Source organism: Aedes aegypti, chromosome 1, assembly GCF_002204515.2.
Source record: "Aedes aegypti strain LVP_AGWG chromosome 1, AaegL5.0 Primary Assembly, whole genome shotgun sequence".
In the NCBI taxonomy this organism is placed as follows: Eukaryota; Metazoa; Arthropoda; class Insecta; order Diptera; family Culicidae; genus Aedes; species Aedes aegypti.
The window spans coordinates 184,325,953-184,353,466 of record NC_035107.1 but is presented as its reverse complement, the minus strand read 5'-3'; the positions used below and the strand labels follow the sequence as shown (position 1 = coordinate 184,353,466).

The following is a 27,514-nucleotide window of genomic DNA, read 5'->3' as shown; positions in this document are numbered from 1 at the left end:
ATTACAATTTGTCTTTTCGTGAAATTTTACTCTCCAAAGTTTAAAATAAATTTTCTAATAATCTCATAACAGTACCGTTGCTAAGTTGTATACATCAATATCCTTATCTATTAAACGTGTTTTCCATACACCTAATATTTTTTGGCAATGTCCTTTGGATTGGTTGGGTTGTACAGGTATTAAAATCTAATCCTACCTAGGTGAAAAAATGCTTTACAAAAACAACTTTTAGTTTTGGAAGAACCAAGAATTAAAGCTATATTTTCTAAGTACGGAGTTCTCTTTGGTATCGTGTATATTTTACAGAAGTAGACAAAAATCAAATCCAATGCAAATGATATCACTATACTGTTTATCAATTAAAATTGACAAACTTAAACAACATTGTTGAAGAAATCGTATTCGAAGGGTGGAATCACTTTTTGGGTTTGATCTATATCTGCATTTATTGCACTATCCGCCATGTGGTATTCTTCCAAATAGTTTCCCTCGCCGAGGAAATTTTTCACACATTCATACGAAATGTATTCATCTTGGCAGGATTTTCCATCGGGACATGAGGAGTTTTCCGGTTGCATCATTCTCATGAAGCAATCATTGAAGTTTAAACATTTCGTCGAAGGGTTAGAGTTACTATTATACTCAACCGTATCGGAAACTAGTTGAGTAGGAGCATCGTCGAAGACTTCGTCAAACTCGAAAGCGTTGTCGCCACTTGTGTCCGCATGCGACGGAGTCAGTGGCGGCTCGTACTGAGTATTGATCGATGACTCCGAGTGCCGGCGCAGAGAATCGATTGTCGAGCAGGAAACCGATGAGCCATGTGTCGCTGCTGAGTCCTTGTGTGATTTGCGACGGCCATGTCCTTCCGTTCGACAAGCATGATTTTTCACATGCTTTCGAAGGCTTGACGGATCGGTGTATCGTTTGGAGCATCCTGGAAGTTGACAGGCATACGGTTTCTGCAATGATGGGAGAATTCATTTTATTAGTCAAACATTCGAAATTTAATGACGAAAGACACCTCACCGTATCGTAATGGGTTCGCTGGTGCTTTGCTCGGTCGGAACTGTTGCTGAAGGCTTTGGTACAACCAAAGTACTGACAATTGTACGGTCGTTCACCAGTGTGCGATCGTTGGTGGATTTTCAAATTTTCCAGCCGCGAGAAGGCCTTGTCACATCCGGAAAACTGTAAAATGAAACACGAGAAGAACATCAATAATCTTGCCTCTATTAAAATAAAGCTTTACAAAAAGAGAGCATTACATTGCAAAGAGGACGAGCTGTTCAAACACATTTGTTACTGACCCCATCTTTTGAAGAAATGATTATCGGGATGGAGCATGTTGCTATTATCATAGGCATATCATATTCAAACTTATTTTGTCGTTCGTAAACAAAGCTTTTGAAATTTTCTGCTGAAACACAGCTTGTTGAATGTACTTTAACGGCTGCCAATTTTCAATGCGCTGAACCGCAAGTTTATCTTATCCAAACTGACAAATTGACTCGCAAAAAGTCAAAATATTGTAATCACTACAGACTCAAAAACCAAATACTGTTTTTTTTATCTTTATTAGTATTATTCCAAATGTTACATTCATTTCTCTTTATCAAGTGTTCTGTGTTAGAAAACACTATCATCATAATTTGGTTAAACCAAATTAAGCTTTTAATAACATTTTTTTAACATCATATTACATATTACATATTACAGCCATAAAAGCTTAGATTTTTTGCAGGTGAGTTGTGTTCCCGCGGATACGATCCGTATGTGTAAAAAAAATGCAATATCAATTGAACTGCTATAGTTAAAGTAAAAATACACCGATTTGTACGAAAATCGGCATGTTAATTAAACGTTATATAAAAAAATGTTTCAAATCGAGAAAAACCCTTTTTTATATAAATTTAGTTTTTTTTTAAATCTTTTTTCTTTTATTGTCAACCGAACTGAGTCGAAACACTAAATATGAAGTTTTGTAGGGCAACTAAAGCGCTCTCATTTGAGATGTATCGTGGTGAATATAAATTCGATAGTTCAGTATGTTCTGAAGACCTTAAAATTATAAATACTGATAACAGTATACTCTTCAAGACATATGGTCGGTGTTCAGACAGACTGGACCAAGTGTTTTTTAGATGGTTCCACAAAAATGTACCCCAGACATTCGAAATTTCAAAATGTTTGCATTGTTGGCTGTTATAAAGGAACTTATATATTTGATTATACATATGTACTGAAATAGCATCGAAAAAATCAGAAATGATGGAGTTCTGAATGTTTCTCTAGAACGTCAAAATATCATCTAGTCCGGTCTGTCTGAACACCGACCATATGAAGCTTTATGGGTAGAAACGCTTTATGGATAAGAAAGTTTCAAGAGAAATGGTTTTGTATAGGTTGTAGTAGATTTGGCATATCATAAGGACCTGAATTCCAGGACGATTTGGATTACTTCCAATATACAATTTCTTGACAAAATTTGTGGACACGTTTGTTAAGGCTTGATGAGTGCTAAGGACTGTTCATTAAAGAAAGTGGACACCTGATTGTTAACATTTCGGTGTGAAATTTCCAAGGAAAAAAATCATATTTTGTTTCAGTGTGTACTCAAGTGTTTATTTTGATAGCAGAAGAAAGTTGACATCAAACAGTTGTAAATTCCAAGCGATAGGTCGGTTTAACATGGCGACACGCAGATTTATTCTGCACAAATGGTGTTCAGAAAAGCTGTCGTTCCGAGATTTGGCTTAAATCGCGAAGTGTCCAAATTCCAATTTTTCAACACTGTATCGAAAACAGATGCTTATGACGACGTGCAATACATCCGAACAGAAATATTTGGGAAAAAAAGTTTTTTTATGGTAAGCAATTTGCTCCTGCGGTATGAAAAGTACTACATTTTTCACAACGGGTTCAATCAACGGTGAAAATTACAGAACTGAATGCTTTTAAAAACGTCTTCTGCCCATTTACCGAAAGTATAACAAGCCTCCATTGTTTTAGCCAGGCCTGGCATCGACTCACTATGCTTCAGCTACTTTGGAGATGATCAAGAAGGAAAAAGTCGAATTTGTTGAAACATGGCAGATTCTACCGAATTGCCCATAACTACGCCCCATTTGGAAATATTGGGAAATAATCAAACAACACCTTAAGAAGGATGGAAGATAAGCAAGTTCCATAGATTTTTTCAAGAAAATGTGGTAATCAACACAAAGAAAAGTTACGAAGAAAATTGTGCAGAACCCGATGGGAGGCATCAAGAGAAAAGTCAGAGCATTATCCAGGAATGCTCAATAAATGTTCAAACTTATGTGAATTTGGTCGAGATTACTTTGATTTCCATGTATTTCAAGAGAACTCATGAATTTGTTCGAAAATAAACAGTTTGCTTTAAAAAATACGTGTCCACTTACTTAAATGAACAGTCCTTATACACCAACAAACAAACAGTCGCCTAAAAATAATTTATGAACCTGTGTTGATCATAGCAAAAAGATATTTGCTGTAACAACCGATATAACTGTAAGGTACCGTGGGGTAAGTGGATACAGAAACATCAATAGTCAACTTCATTGTTATGTACAGCTAATGTGAATAATGTAATTCCAACTTTTTTCTGTGGACAACAAATGAGGAACTAATACACTTCAAACCGTTATTTGTTTCGGATTTTCTGATTGTTATGTGTTGAGAATAAGCGATTTGAAAATTTGCGCCAAACGATCCACTTGCCCCATCATGGTGGGGTAAGTGGATCATCAAATAAAACAAAATCTATTCTCAATTCAAATGTGATGTAATTATGTATAGTAGGAATGATATTACTCTCATTCTTGATATTAGTGATATGATACAAATTTGATAGTTTTAAACTAAGAAAAGGTCCTATTTCATCAAAATATTTAAAGAAATATGTGTACATTTGTTCACACTAATTCAAACAGAAAAAAACATGGTAACTAGAATATTTTAAAGAAATTTCGTTCATTTTCTACACATTAGTTATACAGAAGTATTGTAGGTTTATTCCTAACGATGTTTTCGATTGGAGAAGTTGTATATTTTGCTCTTGTATAATAGCCTCGAAAAGTTTTGATTGGATTATGCAATATTTATTTATTTTAATTGTTCATACCAGAAAGACTGTTAAAAACTTTAAAGTGGATTAGTTAAAATTTTCTTGGTCTTGGTCAGTTTGACAAATTTAAGCATGAAATGGAAAAAAATAAAGGAAAACAACATTTGAGGATATTAAAACTCATTCAAATTCGCGTAAGTTGTCTGCCAATATATGATAGTAATACTTGATCCACTTACCCCATCGCGTCAAAAAGTATGGGGAAGGGTACCATGTTCAATATATCTGTCTTCATTAATGATTTTTTTTTTTCATTGTGGTTCAATCAATTAGAACTGCAATGTTTAGCATGTGTTGAAAAAACTATTAGTATTTGATTTTAGGCAGAGGTAATGATCCACTTACCCCACTAAGTCATTTAAAATTGAATATACATGTATTGATGTGAGATCGAAAAGCGGAATCTAAGGAGTCAAAAGAATGAAAATTGTTTGCTGAAGCAGTTTTAAAGTGATCCAGGGCCACTTTCTGCTTCGTTACCTTAGACAGATACTTGGGCCTTATATCTGACTCTTGTACAAGATTCATGCATTCTTCAACAGGTGAATGCTACCCTAGCAACTTCGTTGTGGCAGATTTAATTGAATAAATTGAATTGATCTAGATGCCCAGATAAGATAATTGCAGATACCTCTATATCTCTATGAGAGGATATCACGGGAAGTAAGGGTTTTTATTGTAAAAGAATGTGGGGCCTTCCTTAGTCGAGTGATTAGAGTCCGCGGCTACAAAGCAAAGCCATGCTGAAGGTATCTGAGATCGACTCCCGGTCGGTCCAGGGTCTTTTCGTAATGGAAATTTCCTTGACTTCCCTGGACATAGAGTATCATCGTACCTGCCACACGAGATACAAATGCGAAAATGGCAACTTTGGCAAAGAAAGCTCTCAGTTAATAACAGTGGAAGCGCTCATTAAGTGCCACTAAGCTGAGAAGCAGGCTCAGTTCCAGTGGGGACGTTAATGCCAAGAAGAAGAAGAATGTAAAGGAATTTGTCAAATTATACGTGTTGTTATCGCTTAGGGTTGATAATATAAAACACGGAACCGATATTTTACGTCTGCTTAGTAAGCAGAATCGGTTGAAATTTATAACTGATCATGTCATAAGGTTAGTTGGACAAAATTTATTTCACGTGAAACTACAAGACTCCGTTTATGGAAGAATGGTCCATGGTGAACTGTTAACGATCAACGCTCCGTCATCGTAATCATCGTCCTCATCGAAACTTCAAAAGCAGTTTTTCTGTTCAAAACTGAAAATTAGTCAATGAAAATGTGTTCACTTTGTTTCGGTTGGCGAATAGAATACAGTGAACACATTTTCCTCTAAATTTTCTTGATTTTGAACGAAAAAACTGCTTTCGAAAATTCCGAAATCAATGACGGACCTGCCCCCTTAAAACTGCTTCAGCAAATAATTTTCTTTTTCCCAACTCCTATGATTCCGCTTACTGTGATCGATCTAATATCAATATTGCTGTTTGCGTTTGACGTGCAAATCCAGTCTAATTGAGCTTCAAATGCGGTAACATAAAGTAACCAAAGGATACTTAGCAACCATGATGCATATCACCGCCAACCTAGCAAAGAAAATCAAATTTTGACTTCGCTCTTCTTGTTGAAAATCTTACCGAATTTGGTGTTCCCGCATTTGATATTTGCATTTCAAACGCACACAGCAATACATTTATTTAAAATTTTGAATGACTTTTCATAGAGTTAATTCGGTAATTCTAGCGAAAACAAAACTTTTTTCATTTTCTTTACCATTTAAATTTCTGTTTATGGTAAATATATTTTAATGCGTTGATTCTACTTATTAATGTTTTGTATCAAACACTTTCAGAAATTTCAATTTTGCACATATTTGCTGAAGGCACCAAAAAGCTATCTCGATTTTATTTCAAGTTATGGACGATTTTCGTTTAAAAACATATTATTTTCAAAATTCTGTTAATCTTTTCAAACAAAAAACGTCCTCACAATTTTTTTGCCATAACGGGAAAAAGAGATTATCTTTATAACGACAATGATTGAAGAATTTTCCTTTGAAAATGTCGCAGACGATTAACTTTTGAAATTCCTAGAGAAATCTCTGGGCGAATACTTGCACATTTTTTGTAGGAATCTGCGCAGAGCTTTTTACATCCATGTAAAAACTCCTGAAGAAACTTGAAGAATTTTGGAACTTGGAAGAAGCATTGCTGTATTGAGTAAATTATGTAACCGTCTGATGCATAGATGTCATTTTTGGTCAATTTTTCACGTAGACGTATAGATGAAGGGATCTCTGAAAATAATGTTCCAGGCATCATTCAAAGGAGCCCTTTTAAGAATTCCTGCAAAATTCTTCAAGCAATTATTGAAAAACTCCTCAGCAGTTTTAGGGAATTCAAGAGTAAATCAATAGATAAATCTATTGAAAACCCCTGGAAGAATTTCTGTAGCACTTGTAAATTCATACGGCTATCTGGAGGATTTCCTTAACGCTTCAACGAAGTTACACAAAATTGAATATGATTCGTTCTTCTGGACCAACACATCATGTGTGTAATTCTAACACATATAAAAAAATGCTCCTGAGCTGATTTTTTCTTCTTTTTCGCAATGTTGAGTTCTATGCAAATTGAGGAAATATACACAGTTAGAAAAAATTACCGACGTCGGTAGTTCGTTTTCCGAAATCTCAACAGCTGGACGGTCGGTAATCCGTTCGGAAGGACCGAAAGGACTGTAATTTGAACCCGACGGATGAGCTGTCAAAATTACCGGTAGATTGGTAGTAGTTACCGAAGTTCCGCTTCTTCTGGTATTTACCGAATCATCGGTAATTTTGGATTGAGGGAGCGAAATTGCAGATATTTTTGCAATCTAATAATAAATCAATGCATATGCTTATTTAAAAAAAAAAAACATTTATTTACATGGCACAAATCTTTCAATTGGTGTGGCATGTTCCCTCTCTCGATATGCTCTGTAGGTACCATCACGAAATGGCGCATCATTGAAGGGTTCATATTCGTCGTGCTCCTTTCATTCCTATAACAACAAGTATATATGTACAGATCCCTTACAGATCATGCTCACTTCTTCCAAGCAGAGATTAAAGAACATTTCCCAAAAACAAACGGAATGGAACGGGTCTACATATTAGATCGCGGTTTATGTACAAGAAGAGTCGATTGCAAATACCATACTACGGTATTCATTACCGACAGTTCAGCAAAATATTTCACCGAAGTCAGCACTTGAGCTTGTTTAACGATTTATCGGTAAATATTTTCACCGACATCGTTAATCTTGAATCAATTCACCGATATTCCGTAAGTTTTATCGCAGATTTCAGTAATCAAGCCAGAATATACCGAAACGTCTGTAATTTTTTTGATCACCGATCTTTTCCGGTAATTTCATTTACCGAACTCATAGAGTCTGTTTAAGTGTGTAGCATAAATGAAACACTTATGTGTCGATCTAGAAGAGCCCGAGTTAGTATATTTCTCTACGTATTTCTTTAAATAAAGAAAGTTATAGTTGGTTGAAGAAAATTATAGTAATATCTCAAAAAAAAAACTAGCTTGAATATCCAAAGGAATCACCTCAGAAGTCCTTGGATAGGATTTCGGAGAAATGCTCCAAAAGTTAATGTTATTCCTGTAAAACTCGCGAAAGAATAACTGAAGAAATCCAAGGATCAATACATAAACGATTTCCAAGAGATTGTTTTTTAGCAATTTCCAAATGAAATTTGGTGCAATCTATAAAGGAATTCTTGCGCCTTGAAAAATTCTTGGAGAAATTTCTTGAAGAATTCCTGGAGGATTTTTTTTTTAGATTTGGATAAAATGCAACATTTTTGGAGAAATCCCTAGGGCTATTAAAAAATATAGGATTTCTTTTAAAAGACCGCTGGAAGAATTCATATAATAATCTTGGATACATTTCATGGAGTGATGTCAGGAATAAACGTATTCAGAGATCTCGGAAATGTTCAGAAATAATCTGAGGTAGGGACGTTCCGATATTGCGGAGTATCGATATTTGATTGATACTATTTGAATCAAAGTATCGAGTCCACCGATATATTGATTCAAAATATCGATATATCGCAATACCATATGATATACTTGAATGGAGCAAAATTCCTATACAGGTATGTTCCGTTTCTATTAACACGATCGGCAATTTTCAGTTGACAAAAACGGAACCGTGATAAAAACGGAATAATTTTCTTAGACAAAATATTTTATAAATTTGAAAAAAAAAATACAGTTTTGTCAGAGTAATACACATTTTCATCTTATAAATACATAATATTAATGTTTAGGAGCTGTGAGGAGAATTTGTTCGGTTCATTCTTATGGGTTCGTAGTGAAAGTTGATTGCAGACTCTTATTATGATTTTGTAATAGATCATCAACAGTTTTAGTTTTCATGGTTAGAATTTCAGTAAATGTAATACATAATATTAAAATGGTAATCACATAAATGTCCTTGTCCTCATAAGGTGTGTCATATTTAGAAACAGTGAAACCTCCATGAATCGATATTGAAGGGACCATCGACTCATGGAAATATCGAGTCATGGAACAGCAATCCTTTGGGAAGCTGCATCTAGGGACCATCATAGTAACCATGAAATTTTGTTTTAAGTATGGTTAGGGGCCCAGATAGCCGTAGCGGTAAACGCGCAGCTATTCAGCAAGACCATGCTGAGGGTCGTGGGTTCGAATCCCGCTGGTCGAGGATCTTTTCGTAAAGGAAATTTTCTCGATTCCCAGGGCATAGAGTATCTTCGTACCTGCCACACGATATACACATGCAAAAATGGTCAATCGGCAAAGAAAGCTCTCAGTTAATAACTGTGGAAGTGCTCATAAGAACACTAATCTGAGAAGCAGGCTCTGTCCCAGTGGGGACGTAACGCCAGAAAGAAGAAAAGAAGAAGAAGATGGTTCCATGAGTCGATATCGAGTCATGGAACATCGACTCATGGAGGTATCACTGTACAAGGAAGTGGGTCAAGCTGATAATTGTTTTTTGTTTTTCTTCAAGAAAGATAAAACAAGAACCAACTTCTTTTTCTACTGTTCATCCTCATCCTTCTGCTTCTTCTTCTTCTTTTTCTTTATGATATTATTTCCCAACTGAGAAAGAGCCTTCTTCTCGCTTCGCGTTCTTATAACACTTCCGCAGTTATCAACTGAAAGATTATTTGACAAGGTACATTTTTTGCATTTTGAATGAAAATGCAACAAGTGTTTAAGGTTTCCAGTGCTTTGAATTGCCAAAACCTTATCAGTACAATGATTGTGGTGATCTTTCTTCTAAAGTTATTACTACCTATTTCGACAGGGATGTACTAATCGCCAATCTAGAACAGCGCCACCATCGCCTTTTAGCTTTACGTTACATCACGAACAGACTGACAATAAACTAACCAAAAGTTATTTTAATTAGGTGAAAATAATATTTACTACTAGTGGTTCAGTCAAACTTCGTTTTGCCATCAAGTAGGCTGCTGAAAAATGGCATGCTATCTCCCATACAAAAACGACAGGTTAGTTATCAGTTGTTTTTTTAGTTATTCCAGGACATTTTCCAAATCATTCCTTCACTCAAACACATCGGAACACTTGACCGATGTAACAGTGAAATAATCAAGTAGGTCTTTTAGCCCGTTTCGTGACACACAAACACAATTCCATTTTCATTTATATAGAAGTTCATCAAAAACACAGTGTACAAACTCTAGAACAAGCATCATCAAATTAGAACTTTTGGTGAAAAACTCTTTTGTAAAAGTTTATGAATAAGCGTATTTCATTCACACTTAAAACAAATTACGGATTACGGTGAAATTTTACCGTAATCTCAACAGTTGAAGGTTCGGTGTGAAATCACCGAACAATCCGTAAAATATTTAAACGAAATCATGAAGAAAAACAAGAAAATTGTTTGACCGGGATTCGAACTCCCGACCATCAATTTCACGGAGTTTCTCCGGAAAATTCGTTGATTTCACGGATTCTGTTGGTAAAATTGTAGATTTCACAGGAAAATCTGTATTATTTTTTTTTGTTTACAGTTCAAATTCGGTGATTTATTCCACAGGATACTGCGATTTATTTTAAGTGTGTAAGACTCCTAATTTACCTTTTAGTCTCCATGTGGGATGGCAATGAGCGTGACGAGGGAACGTTCAGTATCAACAATTTCTCAAATTGTCAGCCATTTCTGCCCTTTACCCTCTTCATCGATGCAAACTTATTACAGGTCGGACTCGATTATCCGGAGTATCGATTTTTTTCACTCCTGGCAATCAAATCCTCCGGATAATCGAATCACTAAGAAAAAAATTGAAATCTTTGACAAAAGAACTTAAACATTATCTTTTTTTCGACTTACATGATGGGGTGGCGTATCCAGAATTTTTTTCTGGGAACAGTAGGGGTTTTTACAAGCAAAAAAAAAATTGTTGACCAGCATACACGAAAAACCACTTTTTCAAACCCCCGTTTTCTTAAATACGGTTCAAACTGCAAAATCATTCATATTGTATATTGCAATACATGATTATCTCAGAATTATGCATAAAAATTGAAAAACAAGAACCGTAATCCGGGGTAACATTGATCAGTTTTTGAGATATTTCTTAAATTTTTTATTTGGAAATCCAAATGCTGCAAGTTTTGTATTTTTAAAACAAGTACTGGTACCCACAAGTCGTGTCTATATACTGTATTTTTGTTTTCAAAAGTTTTAAGTATGTTTAAATAAATGTTAAAAGTGATTTTTTGATTTAGCTGATATGGGATAACATTGATCACCCATGTAAACATCGTTCGGTTATATTGTAAATGTGGTTACTTACTTAAATCATGGCTTCTGAAGCCGAATAAGCAAACCAAACTCTCACAAGTCATTTACTTTTTGAGTTATTTCAAAAATAAAAACATCTCGAATCGCGGAATACGCCTAAAGGTAGGCAATTTCCTAAGGAAATTCTACATTTTCAACAATAATTCGTTAATGTTGCCTAATTGAACATTCTTATGAATGTTTTGACAACGGAATCGTTTTTGGCGATGCCATTTTTAGTAAAAATTACATTTTTCTTGCTCATATCGCTTGCACAACTTATGTGAGACATGTATCTTCGGTAGTGTCATTCTTAACCATTGGAATCGTTGTTTCAAAAAGTTGCTAAATTTACGCATGAAGTAAATGCAATTATCGGAAACTTCTTAATTTTCATTAGCTAATGAATATAAGAAGGAGTAGCGCAATTCATGCTTTAGAAATATTTCATCAATAAACGATGATGCGAACTTTTTATGAGATGGGTCATTCCGATCAATGTTACCCCGCTGATCAATGATACCCCGGATTACGGAACATCAAAAAACAAATTCCGGATATATTCGAATCCCGGATAATCGAGTCCCCGGATAATCGAGTCTCCGGATAATCGAGTCCGACCTGTGTATGGAGATTCCAACATTTTCTATAGATTACTTAGTTTTGCTGAACCTCTTCCCTTACCTCTTGGAACAGGATCTAATCAGTGGCTGTTTGCTATAATTTGTGCAATGCTATCAAGTTTGAGAGAAAGAAGATAAAGTCCAAAGTATGACGGGGTCTACAGTCTTATCAAAAATAAAATAAACTCGATCATGTTTCTTGCCGAAGCCCAAACATTCTTGAGTTCATTCCCAAGTGCATCCCTTATAAAAAAAAGAACTGAACATATATCTATCATATTAATATAGAAAATTCTGTGAATCTAAGTTATATAAGAAAAAGAAGAGGTCTCTAAAACTCTCGTAAATACGTATTCTACTAATCACAAATTCCAGTTTTTGCTAGCACGTGGCCAAGTATAAAACTATAATTGAATAGGTTCATGGACAAAAAGTCGAAAGACAAAAGGTCGAAAGGACAAAAGGTCATAGATTCAATTGAATAGTGGATAGGAAGGAGTCAAACCTTATTGAATCGTGTATGGCTTGTCACCTACCATGTATCGTAGGTGCTCAACATCCACATATTGCCTCAAATTCAACTCTGAGGCTATTGAAAAGCATTTGAATTGCTTAAAAACAAGTATTAAGTTTATATTCTAAACATTTTGAAAATAAGAATAAAAACATTTTTTGTGTGTTGATGAAAACGGAATAATTTGTTGACGAAATCGGAACGTGACAAAATCGGAGCGTGACAAAATCGGAACGTGATAAAAGCGGAACATACCTGTATAGTGGCATGACGTTTAGTTTCCTAAGATTCCAATTTGACCAATATGAACATAAATATTTTTTGTTACGATACATTATAGTACAGTACAGAAGGGAAACTGCTTTTTTTAAATACCGTAAGACGGGTAACTTTGATAGTTTTTTCGAAGAATCTCTGAATATTTATGCAATCTGTTTCAAAGATTTATAGTTTATATTTTTAATATAAGTACTGGCATGCTATCTATCGACTGCAGTAGATAGATTCCATAAAGATTCATTTTGAATGTATCAACAATTTTTCATTTAATCGAAAGTCGGTTTTCTGTTTTTGGATTACTTTGGCAATGGGTATGTGAGCACATGGAAATCCACAACTAAACTACTTTTTTATGCTTTATAAGGCCGAAACAAATCTTAAAATTTGCTTTTGTCACTTTCCATCAAAATGTATCGAGGGGGGGGTTATAACATAATAAAATGGAAATTCAGGTAAATTTATCATTTTTTATTCTCATATGCTGCGAAGCCATGTTTTTGCATTGGGTTTTGTTGAGAGAATTGAACTTGATTGAAAAAATTAACAAGAATTATTTTCAAACTATGTATGTTTAAACTAGGTAGTTATAATATTAACAAAACTGCGAAAATGTTGCACTAAGAACTTGAAATTAAAATGTTTGAAAATCCAATCTTCCATATGCTCCTTACCACAAAAATAATGTTCTGTGAAATTTTCAGCTTTCTTGGTGGTTATTTACAGATGACCCAAAGACAATGTAGGTTTGTATGAAAATTACTATGGAGAAATTTTGAGAAATGTTCCAAACACGCTAGTACTTTAATGTAAGTAGAAACTTAACATCCCATATTGATAACTCATTCTTCAAACCTCAATGCAGGATGCTGCTGAAAAAACAAATCTTTTTTTGAGCTAATTTTGTTTGGGATTTTTGTACATGTCTACAGAGCTTTAATCCCATATTAGGCTAAAAAATAGCAAACAAACTCATGAATATCTTTTCTGCTATCCGTCGGATTGAATTTCTCTCTTCAGCAAATTTCTTCATTATGATTTGAAGAATTAGTTTTTACTATAGGATAATAAGTTTTAGCTTACATTACAGTACTAGCGTGTTTGGAGCATATCTCAAAATTTCTCTATAGTAATTTCCATATAAACCTACATTGTCTTTGGGCCACCTTTAAATCAACACCTAGAAAGCTGAAAATTTCACAGAACACTATTTTTATGGTAAGGATGGTAAGGAACATATGGAAAATTGGATTCTCAAACATTTTTTAAATTGTGAACCGCCCTAATGTTATATCTTTCTGGATGTAATAATATTTCACTAGTTTTGAATAAAATTGAAGATAATTGGCACTGTGAGATGTATTGCCCTTATACGCCCACTTATGCCATGTTCTGTACAAACCTTAGCGAATGTGAGATGATGTGCCCTGAAAAGCATTTGATGGCACTTATTCTACATTCCGTTTTTATATTTAAATTTCTGACTAAGATTGCAAAAACGGATCCAGTTTGTAAAAATGCTTTTCGCTAAGAGATTTGAGACCATATTCAAACTCTACTATAACTAGGCTGTCAGAAGTAAGTGACGAACTATTAAAAAAAAAAATTAAATATTGATCGTAGATCAGATCGTTTGTAAACATTTCGAAAATGCTAAAATTGCATCAATTTTTAATATTCATATATAAAGCCTCAAATGTGTTCGATATAAATGAAAATTGCTCTGACATGAAGTGTCATTCTACTATTCCTTATTTTTGCTTAACTGATTACCAGAAATTATGTTAGAACGTGGTGGGATGCGCATTATCAAAGATAACCCGTTTTATGGTACAAAAAAAAAATATTTAGGGAGAAAACCTTACAATTGGTCGGTGTTCAGACAGACTGAACCAGCTTATTGGAGGTTTCAGGAAAACGTACCCCAGTTATTCCAAATATCAAAATACTCGCATTATTTGCTGTGATAACAGATGGAGTCCTTAACGTATCTTTAGAGTGCCAAAAACTCGTGTAGTCCTTAAAAATTCTTAATAAGGATTGTTTTCAAATGTGGAGCAATTTATAAAAAAATCATTGAAGAGGAACACTTAAAAACAGTTTCTAAGTATCCAAGCATGAAATTCTTGTAAACATGTCTAGTAGAAGTTTTGGCAAACCTTTTAGTTCGAGTTCAAGTTCCTGTTCCTTGAGTATTTTTCGGAGAAAAATCTAAAGAAAATCCTTAAGGAAAATTTGATTATATATTTTCATAATTACAGTGATACCTCCATGAGTCGATGTTCCATGACTCGATATCGACTCATGGAACCATACTTAAAACAAAATTTCATGGTTACTATGATGGTCCCTAGATGCAGCTTCCCAAAGGATTGCTGTTCCATGACTCGATATTTCCATGAGTCGATGGTCCCTTCAATATCGACTCATGGAGGTTTCACTGTAGAAGGTTTTAAAACATTTCATTGGCGAAGTTTTGATCTTTTCACTGGTTAATTATATTATATTCGAAAACCCATGAAAATCTCGTTTTCGTCACACTTCAGCCCATACGAAAAGCATGAAAAAAAAACAAAGATAGAATGTTTCAAAACCATCCGATTATGAAAAAATAGACCAAATAACGATTTCTAGCGGTAATAAAAGAACCAGTGGAGAAATTCCAAAATTTCTTTAATAGCTTCTGTGGTAGCTTTTAAAATAATGCCTAAATATACTATCTATTTTCTCGAAATGAATTATTGCTCGGCGTGAAAATCCATATAGGCGCTAAGATACTGATTGGCGTATGTCGCGCCGCCGATACCTCGCCGTCAGCGTGACGTAAAATGTATCAGCGATGGCGCTTAGGTCTACTCCAGATATCATCAAAACGATTTTCACCGGCTTTTTAAAATGTTTTTTTTTTTCAATTTATAGGGACCTAAATAGGTAGAATCTTCAGGTTTAGAGTATGTCCTGATGGAAGTACTAATATAGTCTTCATGTGAAAAATAACCTACGCTTTTATAGAGTTGTTTATTTAGGTCCCACGTCATATTCAAAGCACAACAGAGGGGAAAAAATGCGTTATTTTCAAAAGAACTCTCAAAACACGAAGAAAATTATCAAAATTGGCAATACTGCTATAGTGAAATCGAATTTATTTTCCATGTATTATTTTCATATTATGTTATTCCGGAAATACCGATCGAAGTAGGGACCCCTCGATTTTAGGGGCCCCGATAGCCGTAGCGGTAAACGCGCATCTATTCAGCATGACCAAGCTGAGGGTCGTTGGTTCAAATCCCACCGGTCGAGGATCTTTTCGGGTTGGAAATTTTCTCGACTTCCTGGGTAGACCTGTGCGCCGCCGCGCCACGCCGCCGCCGCCGATCAATTTTACGTCACGCCGACGCCGAATGAGGTATCGGCGGCGCGCCATACGCCGATCAGCACTTCGCCGCCGATTTTGCATTTTCACGCCGATAAATAATTCGGCTCGTAAAATTTGATAAATTTATTTAAAAAAATGATTTACAAAATAATTCAATGTTGCTTAAAGAATTCCTAAAGGATTCTTACAGAAATTTGTCAAGGAATTAATCAAAGAATTCCTCTTTGTATTTCTTTGAGAACTTCAGGAATTTATCTATCAACTCCATCTTGAAACCGTCCAGAGATTTTCCAGGGATTTATCCTGGAATACATACACGGATTTCTGCTTGAACTCCTTCAGAGTTTTCTGTACGAATTACTTCGGATATTACTTTAGAATTCGTATAAGACCAACAGTTACTCTAAGAATGCTTACATAGATTCCATCAGTAAGCTTTCAAAGATCTAAAAAATCCTCGATAAAATCAATTTAATTATTTCCAGGAGTGCCTCCAAGACACTACTCAGGAATCTCAGGAATCAAATATTTCCCAAATAATTGAAGCAAATATACGCCTATGAATTATTGCCAAAGAAGTTTTTTCAAAGTTTTCTCTCATATGCTTGTTTTAGGGAATCCTCCAGTGATTTCTTCCTAAATTATTTCACAAATATTTCTAAGATTTCTCTGGCGTTTCTTATAAAACTGATTTGAGATTTTTTTGATTCCTTCTCGGAAATTTTATTTTTTTTCCCGGGTAACTGATTCTTCTAAATATTCTCTCATAAATTACTTCAGAGATTTGCCCTACAATCTTTTTTGAAAACAAACGTGTGTGGGGGTGAGAAAGGGTCAAAAATGGTATGTACGATTTATTTATTGAATAACTATCGCAGTTTAACTCCAATTATCTTCAAATTTGGTGTGTATGCACTTTCATGGTACATTAACAACCTTTCAAAAAATTAAAGAAAAATATTTATTCACAACGGCACCACAAGTGAATGAAAAATTACCTAATCTCACCCCATAGAGGGGGTGACATTGGGTCACTGTAATTGAAATAACTTGTTTTTGAGAATATGATTGCAAAAACATTCACAGCTGAAAAATATTGATGAAATGCAATGCAAACAAGACGAAAAGATATATAAGATGTTGCGCAAGTACGATAAACCCACTTAAAAGAATTGTATAATCATTCTTTTAAGTGGGTTTATCGTACTTGCGAAACGAAAAAATTGAAGAGCTATGAGAAAAAATATGTAAGCCCAACATTTATCGTCAAGTTTACATAAATTTTCTTGTTTTTTCCCTCAAATTGTCTTCAAAGTCTCATCCCCATTGCCATAAAGCCTACTCAGTTTCCCCAAAGGTGTACTGAAACAGTGATTATTCTAAACCTTCACAAATAGTTAAATTTCGATTCCACGACATTCCACGATCAATACATTTCAGGCAGATGTTGACGTCATAGTCCCGGTATTTCATCGATCCAACTCATTTGTACTTCCGTGAAATGTTTCTATAATATAGACACACTAATAAATAATTAAATTAAAAAAAATCAATTTGATAAAATTTTACGATGTTGCTGCGCACGAAACACAGTTGCTGGTTTGAGAAGTTGTCAAAATGCGTTGCATTGTTATTTAATGCACGGAATCCTCAACTAGACTTGTTTGATGTTTCATAAATGCAGTATTTAGAAAGAATAAACACATCTTACACTGAGAAAAATCTACACGTCTAGGTCGTGTGTTTTACTTATAGATTTGCGCAATGAGAAAAACCACATGACTTGAGTGCGGTAGCCATACGGATTTCGTCATTGACTTCACGGTGTAATAACATGTGTTTCAACATTAGGTTGTCATGAGAAACAAACATGAATGTCTAAATATTAAATCATGAAAACCAACTGATTTGCTTATTGAATTCGAAATGCAGTTATTATTATTATTATTATTATTATTATTTATTAGCGACACTTTACCATTCGTTTGGCATTCGTGTCGGCGAAATGCAGTGGCTTTAGATCAGGGCTGCCCAACGTACGGCCCGCGACCTCATTTTGTGCGGCCCGCGGAAGGTTCGAAGATTCTTCCCGTTGGCCCGTTGAATATTCTACCAACCCGAAATTAGAACATACTAAACCTAATTAATTTTTAATTTAGTTTCAACCTAATATTTTGGTATAGTAATTATTTATATTGTTTTGTTTATAAACCTTCTTAGATACTAAATTTATTCAAATTCTAAATCTAAAATTATGAGTGTTAAACAATGTTTCTACCATGGCTTCTTTCGACATTCATTCATTTGTCCTTGAACATTTGATCCTTGACGGGATTATAAGAAAAGCAGGATTTTTTTCAAAATCGTGAACAGGATTTTTTAAGAATTCTAGACACGACTTTCACGGATATCATTGACAGGATTCTCATAGAATGTTTAACAGAATTTTCAACGAATTTAATACATAGGTTTGTAAAATCCTGGGCAAGATTGCAACATAACGTTATGTAACATTTTGCCAGAAAACTAAACGAATTTATAATAAAATTATGAGCAGGGTTATTTTGAAATAATTTTAGGCATTTTCAAATATTTATAGATAGCATTTCAAAATGTTTATTGAGTAAGATTCTGAAGAAAACCAAGGCACGAAAGTTGTAAAATCTTGGACATTTTGTTCAAAAATTTCGTAAAAGCTTGGTCGGAATTTTAGCACACTTCTGGGACTCTCACAATGTCCAGCAGCAATTATCTTTTTATCGATTTTTTCAAATGAAATGTAATCCATTCACTGAATTTCCTTGGGTTTTATGAACTTCATTCACTAACTTTCGTCAGATCGCATAGGAATATTTGTGCGTTTAAAAATGTGGCCCGCGACATAAACTTATTCTTGCGATTTGGCCCGCGGTTTAAAAAAGGTTGGGCAGGCATGCTTTAGATAGTCATGTGTGATAGAACATTAATGTCATCAGACTGAAAGAAGAAATTGTATAGAAGAAATCTTGCTCCCCAAAATATGGAATCGAGGCTCCTCTGCTTGTCGCAAGATCACTTGAAAGTTGTTTTTTTTTCAAACAAGTTAGTCAGCAACAAGCGGGGCGCCGCAAATCCATATTTTGGGAAGCCCGGGATTAGCATATTTCATTTTTTTCGACGCTGAAAGCTAGGAAAATCTGTTAGTGGAATCCGATTTTTCTCTAACACCATACATTATATTCAACGCTGGAAGTAATGCATTTTATTTATGGAAATTAGAATGAACTCCTCATATTCACTCGGACATCTTCACTAATAGAAAGAAAAACGAATCCGGAATTTTTTTCTAACACTTTCAGTTTCAGAATTGGCTTCTTCTCTGTGGAACATGATGATGACTGTCGTTCGACACGAGGTCCGACCGCAATTTAGTTCGCTATGGGTTGATCACTAACAATTTATAAATTTGGAACACGGAAATCGGCAGCAAACGCATCGATTTCAAATCGACCAACTTGAACATGATGATCATGACACAAGATAACCATAAGTTAAACACACTGAATCCGTGTTGGGTGATGATCTATGCACCCATAGGTTGACGCATACGAATTTGAAATGGAGGGCTTAAGGAACGTATCTGGAAAGCTTTGCAATTCGTCCCCTTAATGCTACAACTAGATAACTCGAAAATCAAAATTTTGAGATGTGCAACTTTGGAAGTATGACCGTTTAACAAGGTGATGGTTAATCACAGTGATTATGATTTAAAAATAATCTTTAACTTGTGTATTTTGAATCACACGCTTAAGACCTGTGGATATTTTGCAGATCTAATTCAGAAAAATGTTTTGACATATTGAAGTCAAAAATTTCAAATTTCGAGTTATTTAGTTGTAGCATCAAGGGGACGAATTCATGTTGTAGGTTGATGAATCAGTCTATGAAGCAAAACTATAGAATTGAATGAGAAACACACACGAAGTTTGTAAGAAAATCACAACAAATCAATATAGACGTTCATGAATCGATCCATAATTTTGAACACACGGATCAAACGTGTGGATTTTTATCAGTGTAATGAAAAAAGAGAACACTGGGCACCGTAAAATGTAAAAAATTGACTTGCAATTTCATTTACTACCGCTCTTGCTTGACCCAATCTCACCCCCATTTTTAATGTTTTAGACACCGTACCGAAAAAAATATTTTTTTGTGGAAAAAATGAAATAGATTCCGGAAAATACGTGTGAAATGTAATGAAAAGACTTTTAACCTTCTGCTAATATAACGATAGAGGTTAAAGTTCATGTGTGATACTTTGCACAGGAGAAATTTAATGTTGTAAATTTTATCTAGTTTCAACATAGGGGCTATGGGGGCAATATGAACATACGGGGCAATATGAGTCACCCCGGATTTAAGGTCAAAAACAGTGTTTTAATGTCTAGTGTCATTATGATCTGCTAGAGGATGTTTCGAATAGCCACCATAAATAAAAACCGCAAAAATATTCGTTTTAGTACTCGAAGTATTCACAACAATGTACAAATATGTCGTTTGTCATAAAAAGCTTATAACTTTGTCAGTTTTCAATTTAGGCTTTAAGACAATTATATTTATTATTCTGGTAAATTTTATCAATCCATTCAAACTTCTGATAATACTGAATAATTCGTGCGCTAAATCAGATTTGTTCGTAAACAAAATTATTTGAAAACAGAATATTATTTAAAAAGTGAAATGGCGGGGCAAAATGAGCCACCTAGATTTAAGGTAAAAAAAATGGTATTTTGCACATGAAATTGCATTGTCTAAATATACTAGATTGTGTTTTTTACTGTATATTCATCTTGGTGCACCATTACAAGAGAAACAATTAGCTAGAAAATAGGTTGAACTAAGTGTTGCAATTTAATACTAGATTTACATGGTATATTTACTGTGTGTTATGTATCTATCAAAATAAGCCGTCAATAATTAATAATTTCAAAACAAAGCTACTCAAATTTCCTTTCTAATATTTTACTGTTTATCATTAGCTCTTCTCTACATTGTTTAAACAAAAAATCATATGATTGAATGAGGTGGCTCATACTGCCCCGTTGGGTGGCTCATAATGCCCCATATGGTTGGTGAACACGCAGAAAACCATGGTTTTCAAAAACGTTCCTAAAATAATTTGCAAGTTAATGTTAACATTAATCATCGATATAACATGGAAGAAAACAGTTGATAGTATAAGTCACTTGCATTTAAACGATAGTTTTTGCTGTTTTTCTATGCATTCTATGGCGTTTTCCTTAGGTGGCCCATATTGCCCCGATTACCCCTACAAGTTTATTGATATAGTAAACAAAAACTACTATTTCCAAAAATTTATATTGTGATGAATTATGCGTAATAATATGTTCCCTAACATATAAATTATAAATTTTAATAAAATCAGCGTTATTGGCTGAAATATTTCATAAATCATATTTTTCCGTTTTGACCCAATCTCACCCCCTAGATCCATTGTCACTCCCATCGACGGTATAACAAATAATGCAGGGATTTCTTCGAAAAAAAATCCTGTAGGAATTCTTCTATAAACCTACGCAAAAAGAACCCTTCCGGGCTTTTTTCGTATGTTTCTGCACTAATTGCTCCAATAATTTGTTTAAGAAACACTTCAGAAATTCCGTTAGTAATTACTTCGAACGTTGTTATAAGGATCTATCGAGAAAACATGCCTTAAAGATTACTGCCAGCAGTCTGAAATTTCTCAAAGCATAACATGGATATAGGATACCTACATTTCTCAATCGCATTTGTGAGTAGGTAATCCGTTAAGAATAACTCTTGAAATTTATTCGAAACATTCTCAATCGAATCTCCTAGAGTTTTTCCAGTAATTTTCCCATGGATTTTCTCCATCGACTTCTCCAGGAATATCTCCGAAGATAATTCTTCGAGTTTATCCGTCAAATGTTTATTCAAATTTTTTTCCAAGGCAAATACTTTAAAGCTTGTTCTAGGATTCTAGGACTATCTAGTAAATTTTACTCGATTTTCCAATCTGTACTTTCAAAAATTGTTTTGCTAATTTCGACAAGAAATTTCGTAACGATATCTGAAAAAAAATTGTATGGTGGCTATGTAAATTTCTATAAGCGCACCTGTATTTTCAATGTAAATTTTTAATGAATTTATAAACTAAATAAAGAACCATTGCTAAAGTCAGTAATTCACCAAACACAGCGCTTTTTTCCATCATAAAAATGTAACAACAGTGGTTTCACAAGCTTAAAATACCACTTTTTAAACCCAAAAATATTACTTTATGCACATTTTTATCGTTCTTTCCGAGCGGTTGAATGATAGATTTTTAAACTTGTTATTGACTTGTCTATTTTTATTGAACTGTTTTTATAAAAAATAAAAACAATTTTCTTATGAAATAACATGGTAACCAAGTCAATAACTGGTTCAGTTTTTCATTCTCGCTAGAGTTTCAGTTATTTTCCAGAGTATGTATACTTTAATTAATATAGTATTATTAGCTTAATTTTAATCGGCGAAAATGTATTGTATTTGATGGAAAAGTGGTGTGCTAATTGGAGTTCCACGCACTACAGATATTCCTCTTAGAGCTCTTGCAGAATTGTTTCCAGGATTCATGCAGCTAATTCAAAAAATTCTTCACCTTTCGCGTGCATAAGCAAAATATCGCTCATAAAACCGCATGTAAATCTGTTCAAAAATGTTCATAATGCACTAGTTCATGAATTACTCAATATTAATTCTTCAACAAAAGTGAAACCTATGTCTTTATCTTCAAGTTTCTCCAAGTATCCTTCTTTTTTTTCAATCAGAGATTCGTTTAAGAGCTACTCCAAGAACTACTTTAACCATTTTCTAGGGATACTTCAATATACTTTTTAGGTAATACTCCTGAAGATCTTTCAGGAAATACTCAATGCGTTTCTTCAGGGATACGTCCAAAAACTTTTCTAGGGATTCTGCAACGATTTCTTCTAAAATACTAACTGAGGATTCGACCTACTTACAATGATGCGCACCACATTTTTTCTTGTATTTCTGAAGGCGTTCCTCCAAAGCTTTCTCCAGAACATCTTCCAAGCAAGTGCTAGTTAAGACATATATTTTTGCTAGAATTTCAAAAAGGTCCATGATTTTTATTTCAGGGTTACTTTGAGAATTCTTCAAACATTCGTGCACGAATTCTTCGAATAGTTTTCCCAAAAGTCCAGCAAAAAATTTCCAAAGATTTCTCTTACATAGTTTTCCGATATATCACAAAAAATTTTCGGTGGTAATTTCACCAAGTATTCTTGTGAATTCCTTTCTGGTTCGTCGAGTTCTTTTTCCTTCTTCCTAATTATTTTTCCAAGGATTCGTCCAATAACTATTTTTAGATTTTGTCCGAAGATTTATAAGAATGAATAAATTTTTCAAATATACTCGGTTAGTATCCTACCAGGGGATGTTTCGAGTATTTACTACCGCCGTGCGGGGTGACATTGGGCCTAGGGGGTGACTTTGACCGCCCTTTTCGATGCATCCCATGGCTAGTACGGAAGTCAAGAAACTAATCCATGACCCTCCAGGGGCTATTTATAACGTATTCTTGAAGCTTGCCACATTGTTTTCATTATTCTGATTTTAGTTTGCTGTAGAAATCTTGGCTCAAAGTCACCCTTATGGACCAATGTCACCCTGCACGACGATACCAAGAATATTTCTAAAAGTTTTATTGAAAAGATTTCACCATAAATTTCTCCAAGTTTTTTTCCAGGGTTTGTTGCATTTTGGGATTTTTAAAGATTATTCTAGATTAGCGCATATGGGACAACAATTTCAATCGCTGTAATTTGAATTATTGTGATGGTGCATTAACTGTTTCATCGTTTTAATTGTAGTTTATATTTATGCACTCAAATTTATGTAGCATTAAACGCGAACATATTTAGCATGATCTTGGGGTTTAGGTTGTGAGTTCGAGCCCCACCGCTAGAGGGTTTTTTAACGTAATTTTCTTGACATTTCGGTACATAGAGTATCTTCGAAGCCTTTCTTACTCTAATGGCAATGTCCCCGGCTAGTTCAGGATTTTTTTGTATATTAGGAAATATCCATACTTTCCTTGGGCATGAAGTATCATCGAACCAACCATACGAAACACTAATACGAAAATGAAAACTTTGGCAAACTCTTACTTAACAACTGTGAAAGTGCTTGTAGAAAACTAAGCTAAGAAGTAGGCTCTGTCCTAGTAGGAACGTAACGCCGGAAAAAAAGAAAACAAACTCAAACATTTTGATGTCCAATTTTATCCACGCCGATGCACGCCGCCGCCGCCGCCGAAACTTGTTAACGGCGTGACGCCGATGACGCCGCCGCCGCCGGTATAAAAATGCTCTCACGACGCCGCCGATTGAAAATATTTCGGCGCACAGGTCTATTCCTAGGGCATAGAGTATCATTGTACCTGTCACACGATATACACATGCAAAAATGGCCATTGGCATAGCAATCTCTCAGTTAATAACTGTGGAAGTGCTCATTAGAACACTAAGCTGAGTAGCAGGCTCTGTCCCAGTGGGGACGTAACGCCAGAAAGAAGAAGAAGAACCGATCGAAATATTTGGAGAAAAACGTTTACTAATTGCTGTTGATTGGTAAATATGCGCACATGTTTTTAAAAGTATGAGATTTAAAAAAAGCGACCATAAAGATTAAAATTTATACTTTAGAATGCGATTAAGCTTCTTGTTATACAAATATAGTTTCTTTGGTAAACGAATCATATGGATTTAGCTTCTTATTATACAAATATAGTTTCTTTGGTAAATCACCCGAGTGACCTAGTTTCAGAGATTGATGGGATATTGTTTGTGGTTTTAAAGCTCTATCTTTAGTAAAATAATAAAATATATCAATATATCATTTGTTCATTAAAATATTGAATTCGTAATGCGAAAAATTATGTGAAACTTTGAAGAACAGCTTTTCATGAAAGTTTTTAAAAAAACTGCTAAGTTCTTCAACCAAAAGCTTTTTGTTAGATTTTATATTTTCATAACATCGTAGAATAGTAGTTGAAAGATGCACAGATAACCGATTACAATATAATTAATAAATGAAAAAGATATAGCATAAACAATGTGTCCAGTTTATAAAATGAACAGTCCTTATGCCAAATAGTGCAAAAAACATAAATTTCACCCATAATTTATCTATCTATACCACGCGTAATGAGTTAATTAATTTTATAAATTTCAAGTTTTATCATAGTTTTGTGAAAAACTGCTTGTTTGTTCAATACAACAGTAGTCAATATGATGAAAATTCACTGTTAACTGAGGATAATTGTTCACTTGCCCTACCCTACTCAACTTTAAGATAGAGTCCTCACCAACAGATGCCTCTCATCTTAAAATTACATTTCAACTTACCGGACATTTATTCGGCTTCTCTCCAGAATGCACCCTCATGTGTATCAGGAGTTTATACCGCGCATTGAACGGTCGGTAACGCCTCGGACATTCCAGCCAGAAGCACGCAAACTCTTCGCCCTTTTTCACCTCCACGTGCGTCTTCTCGATGTGACCCACTAGCGTCCCCTGGTCCGGAAACTTCAGATTACAATCCGTCCAGAGGCACTCCAGCACCTGATCGGCATCGTTTTCCTGCTCATCATCCTCTTCTTGTGTTTCCTGTTTGATGGATATCTTTTTGTCAGCATCAACTGGATTAGCACACTTCTGCTGCCAAATGTCTTTAAATTCACGATTTGGCTTTTCCACCGTTTGCAAAGTGTTGTAATTTTCTGCCGGATGCTGATAGGCGTCATTGCTGTTATTAGTGTGGGAATTGTTGCCACTTATCTCCACATTTTGATTGAACTGATCCAGAAAACTAGTGTCGAAGTAATCGATCATGTAGTTTGCGTGTGCTGAGTGTAGTCCAAAGTTCTTCGAACTGTCGTCAAACTGTATTGTGTTCCCAAAGGCTGATTTGATTGAAGGTAGTTGTTGCAAACCTGGTTGGATCTCATTATTGGTTTGTTTAGGCGAATTGGATAGCTTTGACTCCGCTGAGTTAGAAAATCCCATGGAAAGTGATGATGTTATCCATGGATCAAGCGGAGGTGATGAACACGGGCTCTGATTCTTCGATTGGCAGTTTACATCGTTGAAGTTGTAGTATTCAGAGTTGACGATACTATTGGAAGTTAATGGAGTGGTGATCGTCGTAGCAGGAGACATACAAACTGAAGACTGCATCTTTTCTATATACTCTGGATCAAACTTAAAATACAAGTCTTCATTTTTCTGTTGCATCATACTTGACTGGTGATTATAATTATCGTGAGATGTTTCAGAGCATTCCAGCATTAGGGCCTCGTCGCTCATTTCTTCATTGTTATCCTCGTACGAGGAGTGGCTAGATGATGCCGGAGAAAACGAACTTTTTATCTTTTCACAGAAGAACACTTTTGAATTCGGACAACGTTCACCAAAATACACTGGATCTTTGAAAGTACCAGGTGTCGTAGGCGTAAGCAAAGACATATTGCTGAAGTTTGCTATTGGACCACAAATATCACCACTTCTTGTTATATCAAACTGTTCAGTACGTATCTCACCGGCAACATACACTTTATTTTCGAGCATCATTAACATACAGCGCATTCAGCATAAACCATAACACAAACTCAAACGAAATCTCAAACGCGCCAACTGCAGAACTGTGACCGGAGCAAAGCGCGGGAAACTCGGAAAATCTGAAAAACCCAGTGACTAATCGGGAAGCACGTCCTGTCAGATCGAGCGTCTTGCAATGAATGACTAAAATAAGAGCAGCGCGTCAGTCCTATCTTGGCTGGCATCTTAAATGAGGATCTTGGAAAAAGGAAGACACAGCTTCGGGATCATGTGCACATGTGGCCTATCCACCGAGAACGCACGTTTGTTACGAACCTTCCATAATACGGTGCTTGTCGTCGGTTGTGTCACGCGAGTTTAGTTTTTTTATTGCCAATGAGAATAACACTATCAACAGTAGAGTGCCAGAAGATCACGATCGGGCATGCTACTGTTTGTGGTGATTGTGGCAGTTTGAAAAACGAAAATAAGGAACATACATAAGCAAACCGTATGGATGGTGGAAAACTAACACATTTGAGAATCATTGTTCATTGGGTTGGTTTTTTTTTGATAGCATATCATTTGTCAATAGTAAAGCTAAACTTTTGTTCTAACTATATTAGTATCATTAGTATCATTCCAAACATTACACTTATTTCTTATATCTAGCTGTTGATTTCACCTGCTTATATGAGAGAGAAAAAAACGCTTTCAATTAACTTAACCTAATTTAACCTAAATATTAACGAAATTTATCGTGGAAATACGAGATTTCAACGATATTTGTCTAAAATTATTAATAATTTTATTCGATTTTTTTTTCAATGTATCATCAATTGTATCAATGTAATCAATCAATCATCAATTGGATATTCTATGTAGGGTGTCTGATCCAGTCATAGTGTGTGTACCAATAATAGTGGTAGTGCCGTTTCAAGCGTGTTATAGCCAATTTTTATCTTTATGTGTATTTTTCTAACATGGACATTGACAAAATGATGTGAATGTGTGAAAAAATATCTTGTAAAATAGTAAGGAAATATTAGAAAACAATTAAAATCCTTAACTTTTTTGCTCCT

At 34.8% G+C, this 27,514-nt stretch overlaps 1 protein-coding gene across 1 annotated transcript; it reads right to left on the bottom strand.

Annotated features, from left to right (window-relative positions):
- Positions 1-96: 96 nt before the first annotated feature.
- On the bottom strand, positions 97-26,973 carry LOC5567411 (myoneurin). Its single transcript, XM_001657363.2, has 3 exons — positions 25,242-26,973; positions 1,030-1,191; positions 97-962 (listed from the first exon to the last, which is right to left on the bottom strand). The coding sequence occupies exons 1-3, from the start codon at positions 26,478-26,480 to the stop codon at positions 375-377; spliced, it is 1,989 nt and encodes a 662-aa protein (XP_001657413.2). The 5' UTR covers positions 26,481-26,973; the 3' UTR covers positions 97-374.
- Positions 26,974-27,514: the final 541 nt, after the last annotated feature.

Bases quoted from the DNA above. Each gene is read 5' to 3' on its own strand.
- LOC5567411 (XM_001657363.2), bottom strand. From the start codon at position 26,480: ATGCGCTGTATGTTAATGATGCTCGAAAATAAAGTGTATGTTGCCGGT. The intron at 1,192-25,241 runs GTAAGTTGAAAT...TTCATTTTACAG, and splicing joins AGAAGCCGAATAAATGTCCG to TTTTCCGGATGTGACAAGGC. The intron at 963-1,029 runs GTGAGGTGTCTT...CCATCATTGCAG, and splicing joins AGCGAACCCATTACGATACG to AAACCGTATGCCTGTCAACT.